Source organism: Mytilus trossulus, chromosome 10, assembly GCF_036588685.1.
Source record: "Mytilus trossulus isolate FHL-02 chromosome 10, PNRI_Mtr1.1.1.hap1, whole genome shotgun sequence".
NCBI classification, from domain to species: domain Eukaryota; kingdom Metazoa; phylum Mollusca; class Bivalvia; order Mytilida; family Mytilidae; genus Mytilus; species Mytilus trossulus.
In genome coordinates, this window is record NC_086382.1 from 30,699,966 (window position 1) to 30,719,821 (window position 19,856).

At 31.6% G+C, this 19,856-nt stretch overlaps 1 protein-coding gene across 1 annotated transcript; it reads left to right on the forward strand.

Annotated features, from left to right (window-relative positions):
- On the forward strand, positions 1 to 19,856 carry LOC134687197 (iron-sulfur clusters transporter ABCB7, mitochondrial-like). The gene is made up of 15 exons (XM_063547296.1): positions 1 to 229; positions 6,382 to 6,465; positions 7,287 to 7,508; positions 8,153 to 8,285; positions 9,653 to 9,839; positions 10,787 to 10,868; positions 11,891 to 11,979; positions 12,187 to 12,274; positions 13,448 to 13,622; positions 14,246 to 14,403; positions 14,666 to 14,829; positions 15,633 to 15,762; positions 16,458 to 16,632; positions 18,212 to 18,315; positions 19,309 to 19,856. Exons 1-15 carry the CDS (start codon positions 80 to 82, stop codon positions 19,594 to 19,596), a joined length of 2,229 nt encoding a protein of 742 aa, XP_063403366.1. The 5' UTR covers positions 1 to 79; the 3' UTR covers positions 19,597 to 19,856.

Genomic DNA, 19,856 nt, shown 5'->3' on the forward strand with positions numbered 1-19,856 from the left:
ATTCCTAGAACAAATTGAAACCGGAAGTGCTCAAGGGAAAGAACTGACTTTGTTATTCTTGTGATAGGCATGTGTCATTATGGCATTGACCAGACTTTTATATATGAATTATCTTCACAGTGGTCCAAACGAATTAGCATGCATCATTAAGAGGTCTTCTCCACGGTGTATTTTTCAAAACAACCAAAAACTCCTTAGATGTGAGAAAATAACATGGTCAAATCTCCTTGTAAGTAGCTTACCAAGGGTCAAGGCCAAGGGACATGACAGAAAAGCTCTAATATAAAAACAAATTTTAATAAAAATAAAGATAAAGATATATTTAAAATGTATTTCATATAATGATAAATGTATATGATTTATTGTAATAATGTAAAGTAAACGGATCATTCTCAGTAGTTGCCATTAGTGGCGTAGCTAAGTGAGGGGGGTGAGACCATTTTCAGTTCGGGATTGGCCGATTTTAGCAACGGGAAATCAGGATTGCCTTGTTTAAAGATCAGGATTTCGGGATAGAAAAACATCGGGATACGAGAAAGCCACGTTTTTAGCAACGGGAAATCAGGATTTTTATGTAGAAATATAACAGGATTGACAAAAAAATGTACCTTGGCCATATAAAAATGCCATTTTCATTATACTTCAATAAGAATCAGACTTTTGTGACTTTTTTTATTTTTAAAACATGTTTTCTACATAAAATATTAAAACTCTCTACTTTTCTAAATTTTCCCGAGGTCGGACGATCAGCTTCTTGTTGGTGATCAGTGGTGTATTTACATTCAGCCCTAAGCATAATAATTTATGCTAACTAGTGTCTTAAAATCTGCTATTTTCAAATTTTATAATGTAATACCGCAGTACAACTTGGCCACGATCGCACTACGATTTGTGCAAAAAATACAAATTTTGATGATCGTATAGTACTATCGTGTAGATCACATTAAGGTCGTATCACAGTCATGGTGAGGTCTTCAAGATCGTGATGAGCATGGTAAACTTTAAACATGTTCAAAACAATCGTGGTGCGGTTGTGGCGAAATCAGATCGAAGAAGAAGCGTAATGAGAGCGCACTAAGATCGCTGTACCATCGAAGCGAAATTCTTTGAATATCAATCATACCCGAGACATAAGCTTTGAAACTTAAATTAAACTTTTAAATTGGGGAATTAATTTATCGGGATCGGGATTTTTAACAAAACATGCCCGGGATTTCGGCATTTTCTTATATAAAAAAAACGGGAAATTGGGATGAGACCCCCTCTCACCCTCCCCCCCTAAGTCATATTAACATGTACTCCCTTACCTCGGCGAGGTACAAAATGTATCAGGTCCCTTCGCGCCAAATACATTTTCGCTCCCTTCACGTTCGCACCTAAAGTCCGTTCGCACCAAATTTTAAAATTTTAATCAAATTACAGTTGAATAATTAGAAAATCGTGATTGTTGTTTTAAATTGCTTTGATGTAAATAGTTAATAAGTACTGCATGTATTTAGCTTGGTATAAGCAAAACATTGAAGATTTTAAATGAAAAATACACAAGATAATTGTTTTTTTATAGCTTTGCCCTATTGATCCAAAACAATGGAACAAAAAAATTATAGCAAAACACTTTCCAAAACATGATCAATTTATTCAACACAAAAAAAAAACGTTGTCAGAATCTCACTTTATTTTAAAGAAATGAAATAAAGAAATAGTAATACACTTAGAGAAATATGATTAAGATTTATTTTGCATAAACAAAAAGTGGTCTTACTTTATTGTGAGACAATGAAAATAAATATACTTGCCAAAACTTGATTACAAAGTTATTATAAACCCCAAACCAATAAAAATTGGGCAAAAACGGACCCAGATTCCCTCGGCGAGGGGTCTGAGGACCCTAAGTGGGTCCAGGTCAAAGCAACAGCTAGTAGTGGGTTCGAGGGGGCAAAGCCCCAAAAAGCTTACGTCTTATCCAGAATGTGATACCATTCCAGTCGTCCTAAGTCAGGAATCTGATGTACAGTAGTTGTCGTTTGTTTATTTAATATATACGTGTTTCTCGTTTTGTTTATATAGATTAGATCGTTGGTTTTCCCGTTTGAATGGTGTTACACTAGTAATTTTGGGGCCCTTTATAGCTTGTTGTTCGGTGTGAGCCAAGGCTCCCTGTTGAAGGGCGTACTTTAACCTATAATGGTTTACTTTTTAAATTGTTATTTGGATGGAGAGTTGTCTCATTGGCATTCACACCACATCTTCCTATATCTATTAAAAACTCAACAATAGTAACACACTTTAGAATGTAACTTTTATGCCCAACCTAGGGGCATTATGTTTTTTTCCGGTCTGTGGGGCCGTTCGTCCATCCGTCCGCCTGTCACACTTCAGGTTTAAGTTTTTGGTCAAGGTAGTTTTTGCTTAAGTAGTGGTAGTGGGTCATCCGTGTACTATTGGTATATTCTTTTTTATGCAAATTTCTTTAATGAACATGGAATAATTATGTTTTACAAATGTTCAGGTGCAATATTAAAATTCGTAAAGGGTTCTGTGGAACGTCAATCCATTTATCAGTCCATTACAGGGTTTAAATAAAATTCAATATTTTCTTTATATATATGTTCTTGAGCTGCAAAATTAACTTCTGCCCAAATTGCATGATAATCTATGAAAGTTTATAAATTAATCATGTAAAAAATATCCAAGACTAGTCTGTTTCGTAAAGATAAGTCCGCTTGTCTGCAGTAAAAATTTCCCTCATTTAACGAAATCTGGAAATTTGTTTACCTCTGAACTGGTATATCTGGCAAATACCACTTGTAAGCATAATATATTTGTATAAAATTCCATCAGTATTTTTGTGATATTACTTTTCACATACTCATTACTGAACGAAATATTGGCAACGCTGACAAAATTTAGGATCACTATGTCACAGGCTCGGCATAATGCAAAACCACATATCGAATCTCAGCAGATAATGAATTGCTTTAAAAAAAAAAAAAGGAAAGAGAGTAGAATTAACAGTAGATTCAGACTTTGACATAACAAATAGATAATATGATATACCATTTGGTTGAACAGTAAATTTTTGTCACTTTTATTTGCAATTAAAAATCGTTATGTAAATACAACCATATTAGTTTTTGTCGAGCCTGCAACTTTTGTTGCAGAAAGCTCGACATAGGGATAGTGATCCAGCGGCGGCGGTGTTAGCTCACTTCTTAAAAGCTTTATATTTTAGAAGGTAGAAGACCTGGATGCTTCATACTTTGTATAAAGGTGCCTCATGTTACGAACTTTCCGTCAGTCACATGTCCAATGTCCTTGACCTCATTTTCATGGTTCAGTGACTACTTCAAAAAAAAGTTAAGATTTTGGTAATGTTAAATTCTCTCTTATTATAAGTAATTGGATAACTATATTTGGTATGTGCGTACCTTGCAAGGTCCTCATGTCTGTTAGACAGTTTTCACTTGACCTCGACCTCATTTCATGGATCAGGCAACAAGGTTAAGTTTTGGTGGTCAAGTCCATATCTCAGATACTATAAGCAATAGGTCTAGTATATTCAGTGTATGGAAGGACCGTAAGGTGTACATGTCCAACTGGCAGGTGTCATCTAACCTTGACCTCATTTTCATGGTTCAGTGGTTATAGTTAAGTTTTTGTGTTTTGGTCTGTTTTTCTTATACTATATGCAATAGGTCTACTATAATTGGTGTATGGAATGATTGTAAGGTGTACATGTCTAGCTGACAGGTGTCATCTGACCTTGACCTTATTTTTTATGGTTCAGTGGTCAAAGTTAAGTGTTTTAGTTTTGGTCTATTTTTCTAATACTTTATGCATTAGGTCAACTATATTTGGTGTATGGACATATTCTGTGATCTTTATGTCTGTTACACTGGTTTTATTTGACTTTGACCTCATTTTCACGCTAAATTTTAAGTGTTTGTGTGTTTTGGTCTGTTTTTCTTTATTTATAAGCAATAAGTCAACTATATTTGTTGTATTGAAGAATTGTTAGCTGTACATGTCTGCCTGGCATGGTTTATCTGACCTTGACCTCATTTTCAAGGTTGATTGAACAATGTTTCCTTTTCTTGGTTAATGTTGAGTTTATGTGACAGTTGTAATAAAGCTATATATTTAGGTCTATCAAGATAGTATCAAGGATTAGTAAAGAAGGCGAGACATTTCAGTGTGTGCACTCTTGTTGTCATTAAAGATTGAACTTTAACAAATGAATAATAAATAGTACAGGATGACTGGACAGGATAAAACTTTACTCATACTGAGTATTTCTTTATTTGAAACAAAGGTAAATTCTGCACAATTTTTTAATACATGTATGTGCAAATTTACCTGGTGGTATTTACCTTATTACACCTTTAATAAGGGGAGATAATTCAAACCTTAAAAATAAATTAAAACTTGACAAAAGAACTTTTTTAAAGTCTTTACAAAAAATATATTTCTTGCATCTTCAGCATGTTCAAGTAGATAAAAAATTACTTGTATAAGCATTACCTCTCACAGTGAGTCTGATTGAATGTGTACTGGATTGCACTATCCTTTTTAGTAATGCTAAGTTTCATCCAAATCCATTCAGTAGTTTCAGAGGAGAAGATGTTTGAAAAATTGTTAACGACGACGAGGGACACCAAGTGATGAGAAAAGCTCACATTTCCTTTTAGGAAAGGTGAGCTTTTCTCATCACTTGGTGTCCGTCGTCGTCGTTAACAATTTTTCAAACATCTTCTCCTCTGAAACTACTGAATGGATTTGGATGAAACTTAGCATGATTGTTCCTTAGATTATCCTGCACAAAGTTTGTGCTTCGATTCTTGATCCATCAAAAAACATGGCCGCCATTACTTAAAATAGAACATAGGGGTCAAATGCAGTTTTTGGCTTGTATCTCAAAAAGCGAAAGCATTTAGAGCAAATCTGACACTGGGTAAAAATGTTCATTAGGTCAAGATCTATCAGCCCTGAAATTTTCAGATGAATCAAACAACCTATTGTTGGGTTGCTGCCACTTAATTGGTAATTTTAAGGAAATTTTGCAGTTTTTGGTCATTATCTTGAATATTATTATAGACACTGATAGATAAAGATAAACTGTTAACAGCAAAAATGATCAGCAAAGTAAGATCAAATAAGTTAATATGGCCAAAATTGTCAATTGACCCCTTAAGGGGTTTACCCGGTTATTGTCCTTTTAATAATGACAATTTTTCACAATTTGTTCATCATATAATATTTGCTAACTTTAAAAAATCCTCTCCTCTAAAACTACTCAACCAAATTCAACCAAACTTCAACTGAATGATCAGTAAGGTGTATAAAATAAAGTTTGTGTTTTATTTTCTATTTCGTCAAAAAACATGGCCGTCATGGCTAAAAATAGAACACAGGGTAAAATGCAGTTTTTGGCTTACAAAGGTATATCTCAAAAACTCCAGCATTTAGAGCAAATAAGACAAGAAGTTAAAGTATTTATTAGGTCAAGGTCTACTTGTCCTGAAATTTTCAGCCAAATTGGGTAACTGGTTTTTCAGGTATAATGCCCCTGAATTGATGATTTTTTAAGAAATTTTAGTTTTTGATTATTATCTTGAATATTATTATAGATACAGATAAACTGTTAATAGCAAAAATGTTAAGCAAAGTAAGATCTACAAATAAGTCAATTTGACCAAAATTGTCAATTGACCCCTTAAGGAGTTATTGCCCTTTAAAGACTTTTTTCACAATTTGTTCATCATGTTGACTTACTTTAAAAAAATCTTCTCCTTTGAAACTGCTGTATCAATTTCAGCCAAACTTAGGCTAAATGAGTTTCAGAGTATCTAGTATAAATTTTATATTTTATTTCCTTGTATGTCAAGAAACATAGCTCCTATGGCTAAATTAGAACATAGAAGAAAATTATTTTTTTTTGCTATTGAAGAAAATAGGTTGATTCAAAGAACATTTAAATAAATCGAAAAGCCAAAATAATCATTGATGAGAGATTTAACCAAAAAAAATAAGGTGGGCGATTCAGGCTCTTGAGAGCCTCTTGTTTTGTTTTCCTTTTCTTTTTGAGTTGATGTCATTTATGCCTCAGTTGACCTGCCCCTTATCTAAAGTTTATTTGACCTTTACAAGTTTACAAGTTCATCATTTCCAATTCAGATCCGCTGAAATGACAAAATGACAATATATATATGGAAGTGTTTAACGACCTTGACTGGCTTTTCAGCCCTCGCACGATCGGCAAAATGACAATAATAGCCACTTGTGCTTATATTTTAAGTAGGTGGCTGGCAACACAGACCTCCAATGGAAGACTCGCATATTTTGTTAATGTACATTTTACTAAATAAAATATTTTATTTTCAGTACAAAGGTCATCTTACCCAGGCTAGGAAAGACTTACCAAAATGGAATCTCTTATCAAGACTGTCAAACAGGTTAAATAAAAATGTAAGTGTTTGTAAAATTAAAAATTGTACTTGAAATTAATGATACTGTGTCATGATGGATTGGATAACCAAAACGTTAAATGAAATAACAATTAAAGTCAATTTACTATTGTTTGCATTAATGTTTATCTGAACACATATACAAACATGGGGCTAGCTGAAGGACATCTCCAGGTGTGGGATTTCCTCACTGCATTGAAGACCTGTTGGTGACCTTCTGATGTTGTCTGTTCTATGGTCAGGTTGTTGTCTCTTTGACACATTCCCCATTTCCATTCTCAATTTTATGACCTAAATTTTTTATATGATGACCAATTACATTTTGTAGGTCAACTGTAACAGAATAGCAAAATTCAGCTTATTTGTCGATTTTGTCTGACAACAAGGGAACCGTAGTTTCTTAATAATTTCTTTGTATATATCTATATACAATAGAATTGAGAATGTTAACAGGGAATGTGGGAAAGAAACAACAACCTGACCATAGAACAAACAACAGCCAATGGCCACCAATGAGTCTACAATGCAGGGAGAAACTCTCTCAATAAAAATATTTACTAGTTCAGTGAAAATGGATATTACACTAAACACTATAAAATATAAAATATCTAACACACAAGACTAACAAAGAACAAATTCTCCAGAATTTGGACTGTTGCAGAAAATGCATGAATTTAATGTTATTGTTTTCGGACATAAATTAATGAAATATTATTAAGATAAAAAAAAAACAGAATAATTGAAGTCTTTGAAGATGTCCTGCTAAAAAAAACTTAGAACACAAAACTCACATAATTGCATTTATATTTATTTCTGTTGTAGTTATATAGAGATAAAAGACAATTTAATACAACATCAAGACTGTCAAATGTGATTAAGGAAAGTGCCAGTAAAGACAATTCAGGATGGAGAAGGACAAAAGCTCTCTTAGGGGCAAAAAATGTGCGAATGTTGAAGAAAATGATGCATTATGTTTGGCCTAAAAATAATGTCAAAATTAAAGTTAGAGTGGTAATTGCCTTAAGTTTGCTAGTTGGATCAAAGGTAATTAGAAACTACACAATAAATCCAGTATATGTACTCTGATGGAAAGATCGTTCTGATCTATTTTTAAAACTTCACAATACTTAAAAGTTTTCACACCGATTAAAGTTTGCATCTCCTTGTACAGATTTGAGGAAATAATTTTATTTTCTTCCATAACTTAGAATGTTCATTATAGACCATTTTAAAATTAAGGAGATGTGGTACAAAATGTATGATTGTCAATGAGGCAACTATCTACAAAGAATCAAATCTAGTGGATGTAAGCAATTTTAGGCAGCCACAACTGTATAACCTTCAACAATGAGAAAAACCATACTGTTTAATTGTATTTTAAAACTACCCTGACATGACAAATATGAGACAATTCAATTGAGAAAAATAATGGGCTATTTTGTTACATTATCCATTGTTTAAGAAAGAATTTAAACAAGCTTGCCATTCTAGTAATTGAGTCATTTTTTCAAATGAATATTGTTGGTGCATAATATACATGTACTTGTCATTTGAAATTGACACCCAGAAAATTTCAACAACAATGCTGGTTTTTATTTACCATAATATTTTAAATATATATGTAACTGTTCAGTGTTTAAAAACATATTATGAAATCTATTTTAATTAAGTGGTGATTTTTTTTTCAGATTGTCAGTGTTATGGTACCCTTTATATTTAAATGGGCTGTTGATAATTTGAATGAGGCGTCTGGAGATACACTAAATTTAAATGACACACCAACTGCTATTTTAAGTTTGTCAACAGCTCTGTTAATTAGTTGTAAGTATTACTAGTACTATAGTTAGAGGTTTATTTTATCAATATTATTTTGATAAGCAAACCTTATAATATTTATATAGATTAGACCGTTGGTTTTCCCGTTTGAATGGTTTTACACTAGTAATTTTGGGGCCCTTTATAGCTTGTTGTTCGGTGTGAGCCAAGGCTCCGTGTTACAGGCCGTACTTTAACCTATAATGGTTTAATTTTTAAATTGTTATTTGGATGGAGAGTTGTCTCATTGGCACTCACACCACATCTTCCTATATCTACTTATAATGTTTTTTTCACATCTTCTGTTGTTACTTTTATACGACCTCGTATAATGCTATCATGTCGTTGTCAGCATCGTCTGAGTTGTTGTCGGAAGACACATTTAGTTTCTGGACAATAATACTTTAGTTTTAGTGAATGGATCTCTATAAATTTAAAGCAGAAGGTTCAACACCACTAAAGGATGTTTGGGATTGATTTTGGGGATTACAGTCATAAAGGTTGAGGAATTAGGGGCCAAAAAAGTGACACTAATAAGCTTTTTTGTAGTTTCCAGTAAATAACTCTCTTAAATTATACCACAGGTTTCCGTAGTTCAAAACTACAAGGGATGGTTATGGGAGGCGGGTACAATTTTTCAGATTTCAGAAATAAAAAGATAATTTCTTCAAATTTTTCTTTTTGAGGGGATTAATATTCAACAACGTAGATTATTGCTAAAAAGCCCCAAAAAATAAGTTCATTTGACCACATTAATTCTGTGTCAGAAACCTATGCTGAGACAACAATTTAATCACAATCTAAATTCAGAGCTGTATCAAGCTTGAATGTTGTGTTCATACTTGTCCCAACTGTTAAGGGTTCGACTGCTGCGGTAGTATAAAGCTGAGCTCTGCTGAGCATCTGGTTGAAACATTATTTTCATTGTGGAACAAGATATACAGATTAAGATAAAATGAACCAGTTTTCATCTAGATCTGTTACATGTATTAAGGATTTTCTCCAGAGATTTGGGCTTCTATTCTTTGTAAGTGTTTTATATCTCCTGAGTCGTCAAGCAAAAAGATAAACATGATAAAGAACACTAACCATGCTAACAGGGAACATGAGCCCTTGCCCTCTATGAGGCTAATGATAAACTCTTAGTACTTTAGTCAAATTTGCTGTTCAATGAGCTTTTTTTTTTTTAGGTTTGATGAAATTTATGAAATAGACTTTAAAGATAAATTAGGAAAAAATTATCCTGAACTTAAAATATTTAGTTCCTAACCATTTTTCTTTTTATTGTTCATCATCATGATCATATTGTTTATCAAGGAATCAGTTATTAAATTATGAATCTAAAACCACAACCATGATGATTTACATTACAGATGGCCTTGTGAGACTGACAGCATCATTTATGAAGGAAATGCAGGACTTTGCTTTTGCTGAAGTAGCAGAGAACACTATAAGACGTATAGCACAAAATATTTTTGTTCATCTTCACTCTTTAGACCTGTCGTATCACCTTTCAAAAAAGAAAGGAGAATTAACTAAAGCTATCGATCGTGGATCAAGGTAAAAATAATCAGATTTTAGAAATAAAGAAGAACCAACTAAAGCTGTTGATTGTGGTTCTAGGTAGGAATGATCAGATTAAAAAAATGAAAGGATAATTAAATTAAGCAATTGATCCTAGTTCTAGGTTAGAAATATCAAATTTTAGAAATGAAAGGAGAAATGTCTTAAGCTATTGATCATGGTTCTAAGTTTTATAAAATGAAAGGATAGTTAACTAAGTGGTTGATCATGGTTCTAGGTAGGAATGAATAGATTTCCAAAATGAAAGGTGAAATAACTGAAGCTCTTAATTGTGGTTCTAGGTAGGAGTGATCAGATTTCAAAAATAAAGTAGAATTAATCAAAGCTAATGATCCTTGAATAAGGTAGGAATGATCAGATTTATGAAAAGAAAGGAGAATTAACTTAAGCTGTAGATTGTGGTTCAAAGTAAGAATGATCAGATTTATAAAAAGAAAAGAGAATTAACTTATGCTATTGATTATGGTTCAAGGTAGGAATGATATTCGATTTAAAAAATGAAAGGAGAAGTATAAAGTAAATCTGTTGATCATGGTTTAAAGTAAAAATGATCAGATTTAAAAAAGTAAAGAAGAATTTACTTATGCTATTGATTGTGGTTCTAGGAAAAGATTATCATATTTCAGAAAAAAAAATATTATTTAGGCTGTAAGTGTGGATCTTCTCATTCCACTTCTTTCTTTCAGTTAGTTTTTAAGCATAATTAAGACAAGTTTTATGTTTGTAATTTGTATGCTCTTAATATAACAACGCGAACATAAACAACTATCAATCTTCTTGCAATATTTCTGGGTACTGTTTTGAATAACCATGCAGTGAACAAAAAATATCTTGCTGATTTTCATATTCTGAGTTTTGAATCTAGCTTCTAGGTCAAATTGGTAGGATAAATACTGTATACCAGTTGTTTGATTGTTTTTCAGGGCCATAGAACCTGTACTCAAAGGAGTTGTGTTTAGAATATTTCCAACGTTCTTGGAGGTTGGCTTAGTGACAGGTATCCTGGTATGTGTATTCCTAACATTTAAATATAATACTACAAATTTATAAGTATCACACTTATATTTACAATCCTGTTCTGAACAGGTCTGTGTTTATAGCTGTAGCCATGACTAGTGGTCCAGGGTTATCCTTATTTTATAAAACTAAGTCAAAATTTAAAGCACGCATTTACTGAAAATTATTTAACAGACTAAATCAGCTTGTTTCTTTTTTTATGCTCCACCTAGGGGCATGATGGTGGTTTTTTTCGGTCTGTGCATCTGTCAGTCAGTTTGTCTGTCTTTCCTGTTTCAGCTTAAAGGTTTTGGTCAATGTAGTTTTTGATAAAGTTGAAGGCCAATCAACTTAAAACTTAGTACACATTTTCCTATGATATGATCTTTCTAATTTTGATGCCAAATTAGAATTTTTACCCCAATTTTATGATCCACTCAACATAGAAAATGATAGTGGTAGTGGAGCATCAATGTACTATTGACACTTCTTATATAGTCTATAGTACAGATTCATAGGATGGTAAAATTTGAAGGCTACCTACTTCATTCGAAGTAGAGATTCTTTTTTTCTTCAAAATTATTTATACTCATTTTAATCAGTTTAAGAGACATTGAGTTGTTGTCTCTTTGACATATTCCTAATTTTCATTCCAATTATATATAATGATGTACTTGAAATTTATTACCAAGATTAACATATAAATGCATGTAGCAGATATATGGATCTGAATGCATCATTTTATAGTACAAAGATTTACCAAAAGATATCTGCATTTTTCACAATCATTTTCATTTAAAAGCAAGTGGGCTTATTATATTACTATTTCCAAAAAGTGTGATCACATAACAATGATATCGTAGCATAATTGTTTCTTTGCTGCATCAAGCTTCTTATTTTGCCATTTGATAGAATAACTATACTTGAAAACATTTAAAAACGATTTTTTTTTAAATTGCAATACTTTGAATTTTTACAAATTTTCACATTAGCAAATGACTTTTTAACAGAAGTATTTTTCTCTTTATTAGGGCTATAAGTTTGGAGGTGGATTTGTTGCAGTAACACTTGGTTGTGTGGGTTGTTACATAGTGTTTACCTTTAGAATGACAGAATATAGGTAAAATCAACTACAAAATTAATCTGTTCAACACATTTATTGTATGAAAATTTAAAAAAAAAAAAACAATTCACACATTATGACATAGTTGAGGGATTTCTCATTAACAATCATACCACTTCTTCTTATTTCTATAACCTATTTTGATTTCAGCATTTGCATTTTACTATAAAATTAATATATACATCTGGATATTATATATTTTAGAACAAAATTTAGAAAACAGAAAAACAAAGCTGACCAAGATGCGGGTAATATAGCTAACGATTCCTTGGTGAATTATACCACAGTTAAGGTAGGTTAACATCATAATACATGTACTGTATACCAATTTATCTTTGCAGATACTTTTGTTCGTTTGACCCTTTCTAGTCCACTTCACTGCTATTTAATTTCATGATTTTCTCATTCAATTGGTGTAAAGATCATATCTTACATATTTGTGACACTTTATTTTCACGTTATTTTTCTAATCCTGAAAATAAATTGCTCACGAAAATAAGTTGGTTTACAGTAACTGGTAAAAATAATTTCATTAGAAACCAAATAGTACAAAAAAGAAGATGTGGTATGAGTGTCAATGCGACAACTCTTCACAAGAGCCCAAATAACACAGAAATTAACAACTATAGGTCACCATATGGCCATCAGCAATGAGCAAAGCCAATCATACCGCAAACAATTTCAGCTGTTAAAGGCCAGAAAAGGATAAACATAAAAATGAGAAAGCTAATGTCCAAATTTATGTACAATATAATGATAGAAATACAAATGTGTAACATAGCAACTAACAACAACCACTGAATTACAGGCTCCTGACTTGAGACCGGCTCATACATACATAATCCTTGGACACAGTGCAACAGAACATAGATCAACTATATTTTGTGTAGGGAATAATTATAAGGTGTACATGATTTATCTGACCATGACCTCATTGTCATGGATTTTTACAAATGTTAAGTTCAATAGATACTTATAGTAAAGTCTTTATATATATAAGACTTTCGACTTAAAATCAAAGGTCAGAAAACAGTCAAGTCATTTCAGAGTGTGCACTCTTGTATTTGTTATGCCCCACCTACTATAGTAGAGGGGCATTATGTTTTCCCGCCTATACATCTTTCTGGTTATCTGTTCATCCGTCCCTCTGTCTGTCCCACTACAGGTTTTTGTCATGGTAGTTTTTGATGAAGTTGAAGTCCAATCAACTTAAAACTTAGTACACATGTTCTCTATGAAATGATCTTTCAAATTTTGATGACAGTTAAGAGTTTCGGCCCCAATTTCTTAGTCCACTGAACATAGAAAATGATAGTGCGAGTGGGACATCCATGTACTATGGATGCATTCTTGATGTACAATTATTTTTTACCTTGACAATATTGTTTGATTTAAAACTGTTCTTTGATTTTGATTTTATTAATATTGTCAACCAGTATGTTTTATATCAATTTATTTATTTCAGTATTTTACCAATGAAAAATTTGAAGCAAAGAAGCATGAAGAGACTCTTGAAAGATTTGAAAAAGCATCACTGCAGATAACTAAAACATTATCGTTGTTAAATTTTGGACAGAATGCTATATTCAGTGTAGGATCATCGATTGTAATGGTTATGGCGGCTCAACAAATTCTTGGAGGTTAGTCGTCACTCTAATACACCTTATCGCTATTTGTCCGCCATTACTGGATATCACACAGGTTCCCGTAAAATTTTGACGTCATAAAACAAAATATCTGATGCCACAATGGAAAAGTGATTGTTGTATGCGTCAAAAGTTCAAGCAGCCAGGTCAGCCGAGATTAGCGAATAGGTGTATACAAAATTCAGAAACTAGATAAATGATAAATAGGATAGAAATTTTTGAGGATTTTTGGGGTATTAGTAAACCATGAATTTTGATTTGCAATGAATTCCCAATTATCTATAGTCATGAACATCATGTACATGCAGTTTTGAAAAACCACAATATGAAATATCCATGAATATACAGTAGTTTCTCAGTCTAAGAAAATTAACATATCCACTCAAATAAATGAATCTGCAGTAGTTGTTTCTATGTTGATTTAGTGTCAGAGGAAAAAACAGTAGAATAACAAAAGATGTTAATGTTTTGTTGAACACTTCTTTAGATTATGACTTCAAAATTACATTTATTACAGTCATATTTTGCATGCAACAACGTTAACATTTCTGACATTTTCCAAAAAATATTTTATTTCAAAGATTTATATCTTTCACTTATTTTATTTTAATTAACAGGTACTATGACTATAGGTGATTTAGTGATGGTAAACGGACTACTTATACAGTTAACTGTACCACTGAACTTCCTAGGGTCAACATATAGAGATCTTAATCAAGGATTTGTAGATATGGAAAATATGTTTGCATTGATGGAGATACAGCCAAAAATTAAAGTAAGTAGACTATTTATTGATAATATTTGATAGTGTATCAATACAAATTAACGTAGATTCATTTATTTTCATGAGTACCTATATTTGAAGATGGATTTGCCTCCTTTTTTCAGAACCTATTTGGTCATTTAGTTCTTGAACTGTTTCTGTTCTTATTCATCCTTTGCTTTCAAATGTTTAGCTTTGAGCTTTCATAATGGAGGTAAATCAAGAAAAGTGCTTCCGATGCCTGATATTAATTACATGTTTAAATTTTTTACAGAATAAATTAAATGCTCCTGTTTTAATAGCAACACCATCAGAATCTGCAATTAGTTTTAAGGATGTACATTTTGAGTATCTACCAGGACAAAACATTTTGAATGGTTTATCATTTGATGTACCCTCAGGGAAGAAGGTCGCCATAGTTGGAGGAAGTGGATCTGGGTAAGGTAGAGTTCAATAACAACTGATTTATATTAACATATTACTGAGGATTCATTATTATTCATTGGATACCAATTTTCCTTGATTTTTTTGGTACAGGTTAACCACGAAACTAAATGTTGAATGAATAATAAATTCTTTAAAAGCTTGTATGCATAATTTGTCAAAACCACAAAATCAAAGATCCACATTCATGTACGTTTTCCATAATCCATGAAAATAAATAAATCAAAAGTATACTGGGATTTCTTATTTTGCTTGTGATACCAATTTATGTTGATTTGTTCACTAGGGGAATATGATTGATTAGGGTTTAACGCCACTTTCAACACTATTGTGCTATTTCATTGCTGTCAGTTTTTATTGTTGGAGCATATCAGATTAACCAGAGAGAACCATCAATGGTCTGTAGGAAAACTCTCAATCTTAGACAATTTAGATTTTAGTGATGTGCAACTGCCCTGTGCAGCATTCAAATTCACAACCTCAGTGTTGACATGCTAGTGATATAGTAGTTCAACTACTTAGACCACATGTCCACCAATGCCCCAAACTCTGGGAATAAAGTAAACAGCAGTTTATCGATCTGAAGATTCACAAAACAGCATTTATACTAATTTGACAACAAAATCTTACATATTTTTTTTAAAATGTAATGTTAACAGAGGGAGAGGAGACTCATGTACATACAAATAAAATTATTTTATCTGATTGTACTCCAACAATACAAGTGCAGAGTCATCTATAGACATTGTTATTTCAGTTTTATAGTTTTATGTTTATGAAATCCTATTTCTTTACAGAAAATCCACAATTGTTCGTTTGTTGTTTCGTTTCTTTGATCCACAGCAAGGATCTATACATATCAATAACCAATCCATTGACGCTGTGGATTTACATAGTTTACGTAAAGCTATTGGTGTAGTGCCACAGGTAATAATGCTTATTACAATTATTGATATTTTTGTTGTATTAGATGTAGTATTTAAAAAAAAAAAATCCCCAAATTTTATTATTTAAAGAGAATTTTGATCAGTCAATTAAAAATAAAAATCTTATTTTCTTTATAGTAATTGATTTGTCTTTTAGTCATTCAATTAAGCGAGGTATCTTTGAATATATCATCAATTGATCTACTTATTATAAAGCATTAAGATATACAATGAAAGACATAAGATTCTACCACTGCATCATGTATGATTTTTTTTCTCCAATCAACAGTTCAATTTTCAAATTTTAAGCTTGAGGCTTGCCGAGCATTTGAAATATTTGAAAAGGGAATGTTGAGAGTGGAGAAATATCGTAGTGCATGAAATTTGGAGTGGAATCTGTTTTTTTACTGAATTTTAGACACAGTTAGTGTGTCTTTTCCAATGATATGCAAAAATATGTGTTCTTTTTATGTAACGTCATAAGGTATCATGAACTTTTTTCATGACTTACAAGGAGACTATGAGAGAAAAACAAGAAAATTTGACATTATAATTTAATTTTGACCAATGAATGAATTCCGTGTATTACTTTTTTATGCTTTGGAGAGTTATAATTATTGTCAATGCTGTAACACTATCACAAAAAATTTAAAGCCTTAGATGGTTTGATTTATTAAATGTGATCATGTATTTTAGGACTGCATTTTATTCCATGATACTGTATTCAGTAATATACAGTATGGGGACTTAGAGAAAACTGCTGAAGAAGTGTATGAAGCTGCTAGAGTGGCCAAACTCCATGATTCAGTCATAAACCGATTCCCAAATCAATATGATACTTTAGTCGGAGAAAGGGGATTGATTTTATCAGGTAAAAATAATATTAGAAGAAAGTTTCATTGAACTTGCATGACATGATTGACATTAAAACAAATATGTGTTTTAAATAATTCTCGATATCTGGCATTTTTAAATGTCAGACTGAAATTTTATTCAAAGTTTCACTATCACAATTCACAACAAAAATATTTATCACTTATATCTTCTTCAAAACAAGAATATGCAGAAAATAAAGAAATAAAATTATATCAAAGCTGAATAGTAAAAATAGGAAAACTAGAAAACTAAAATATGATTTATCAGGTAATGACAACCATGATAAAGATTATCAGATTATAACATGGAATTTTTATATCACATGTATTATCAGCCCTAGGTTCAACATCAGCCCAAGAGCCACATGGCGATATGTTATGATCTTTTTATTAGATGCTTCAACAATGGAGAAAAATAACAGCTAGAATCATATATTGAACATTTTACGTGGTTCCTAAATAGAAGTTCAAAGAGTGAAAAGTTCAGGGAAGTCGCACTCCAAATTTAATTCATTCTATATGAAATCTTTCTATCATATTCCTCAACAGAGAAGAAAAATATTTATTATGCGAATTTACAAAAAAAAAATTCAACAATATTTATTATAAACACTGTTTGGGAAAAGTCATCTTTTTTTAAAGTAACTTTCTAAATTTTGTTTGAAACTGTAAAAAAAAAAGCATTTATTAAATAGTTTGTTTGTTGATCATTGTTGGGTTTTTTACTAACTATTTTACACAATATACTTTCAAGTATACAAGTATTGTTTTGTACACAACTTTGAAAATTATTGTTTTTCACTGAAAACGTAGCATTGAGGTGAATTTTCCAGAATTTGTCTAGTATCACCGGAATGCCATGCTATAATGTTACGTAAAGGCATGTGATAAACTTTTCATATTAGCATGCTAAGCACCAATTAGAAAAATATGGAATCTACGTCAATTTAATGTTTATAATTATCATACAGTAAAAATCATATGATATTTAGTCTAAGTATATGATGAAAAAAGATATTGTATGATTGTCAATGAGACAACTGTCTAACAGTGACCAATGGACATGGATGTAAGTTCAGGTACATGTACTGTACACTTCTTTCAACAATGAATAAAACCCATAACTTGTAGTCAGTATTTATAACTTAACAATACACAAAAAACAAATATGACAGACATTATTAAGCAACGGAAACCACTGTATTACAGACTCCTGGTTTTTGACAGACACATAAGTAAAGTCTAAATTATTATTTTTATGAAAGTATTCAATGTAAGAAATGCAACAAAAAAGTAAAATCAGAAAAATACTGAACCTGGAGGAAATTTCAAATAGAAAGTCCAAAATCAAATGGCAAAATCAACAACAACAACTGTCATATTTCTGACTTGGTACAGGCATTCTCTTATGTAAAAAAAGGTGGATTATACCTGGTTTAATATACAACTAGCTATACCTCTCACTTGCATGATAGTCTCATAACATCCCAGGTAAAAATGTTAAAAAAAGGTGTACAACCGTCAACATTGTGTCTTAATCTTAATCACTATAAAAACAAACTATTTATGTTTTAGGTGGTGAGAAGCAGAGAGTAGCTATTGCAAGAGCTATATTAAAGAATCCCCCTATCATTGTATATGACGAGGCAACATCATCCTTGGACACCATTACTGAGCAGGTAAAACTATGGTTTATTTAATTTAAATGAAAGAAACAATTTTAATCATAAATGCAACTATTTTGAATTTGACTATCATAAGGTGTAAAACCATTTCTTTTCTCCTATTAGTCTTTGTTAAATTTGCACTTTTCACAAAAAGCTTATCCTGCTCTGAATGTGGCACCTGCTATGTTGCTCATGTAACTACAAACCCTGTATAAATCTAAAATGGTTGATTACATTCAAGGAAAAGAGGACTTGATTATGGTTATAACAATTGGAACATATTATTTTTCATCTGTAAAACAGATATTCCATAACGATCAACCAATGCATCCAAATTGGTGCTACATAGAAACGTAAACTTAACAATTGGGAAGCTAAATTCATCTCTTTGTCAAAAGGTACTGTTCACAACTGACCCTCATTGTCAATTTCTAGATGTAAGATGTGAGGCAGACTTTAGTGTTTCTGGTGTATCCTTTATTTAAAGTTAAATGTGTTCAACGTTAATAAACTTTGCCATCAGTACATTTGATTATTATGTTTATCTGCATTTGATGTGTCACTTGGTATTCTGCGTCAGTCAGTCTCAAAATAATTTTTAACTATCCGCTTCCGTTAACTCCAACAATCCGTCCACCTGTAAAAACAGAATAGAACACCAAGTCTTGAGGGTATTCAGTTTAGACATGTTTCATTGAATAACAATGCAATTTCTTTATGTACAAAAATATGTATCTGTGTGCACATTCTTTATTCTTAAATTAGGTCAAATAAAAAAAAAAAAATGTTTGATGTTGCAGCCTACCAGGAAAATATTAATAACACACATTGTAGATTTTTTTCCTGCTCCAATATTGTATTCTTGTCTAAATTATGATGCATGTATTGTTGCCCTAAAAAAATTAGATCCCTACCTACCCAACCCTACAAATCGTAGGGAGGCAGCACCAAACAAAAACCTTTGTGGCCCTATATATATTTCTACACTACATATATATATTACAGGATATTCTAATGGCTTTGAGGAGGATTACCAGAAAACATACCACAATTGTGATTGCACATAGACTTTCAACAGTAGTTGATGCAGATCAGATCTTAGTGTTAGAAAATGGTAGTGTAGCAGAAAAAGGAACCCATTATGAACTTTTATCTAACCCAAATAGTCTGTACTGTGATCTGTGGGCAAAACAAAATCAATTATTGACAGAAAAAGATGCTGATAAAACTGAGAAAATTCTACTTGAAAATAGGCCTGTTGATAAAAAAGATAAGGGTGTCACTGAAGAATGATGCAAGTGTAAATTAGGATTCTATTTATAATTGTTAAAATATTTGTTATAGTATTCTGTGTTTAAAAGAAGGTATTATTTTTTTATTATACATAATTCATTTGAGGTGTTGCATTTTTCTGTAGAATTCAGGTAAAAGTAGATAATTTGTTAACCAAAAGAAGTAGGCAGCAACTTAAACTTTTATATAACTAGTATTTAGAAAGAGCAAATGTGTCAGTTGTATTCATTTATTTAGGAAAATAAAGATTTTTTATTTAG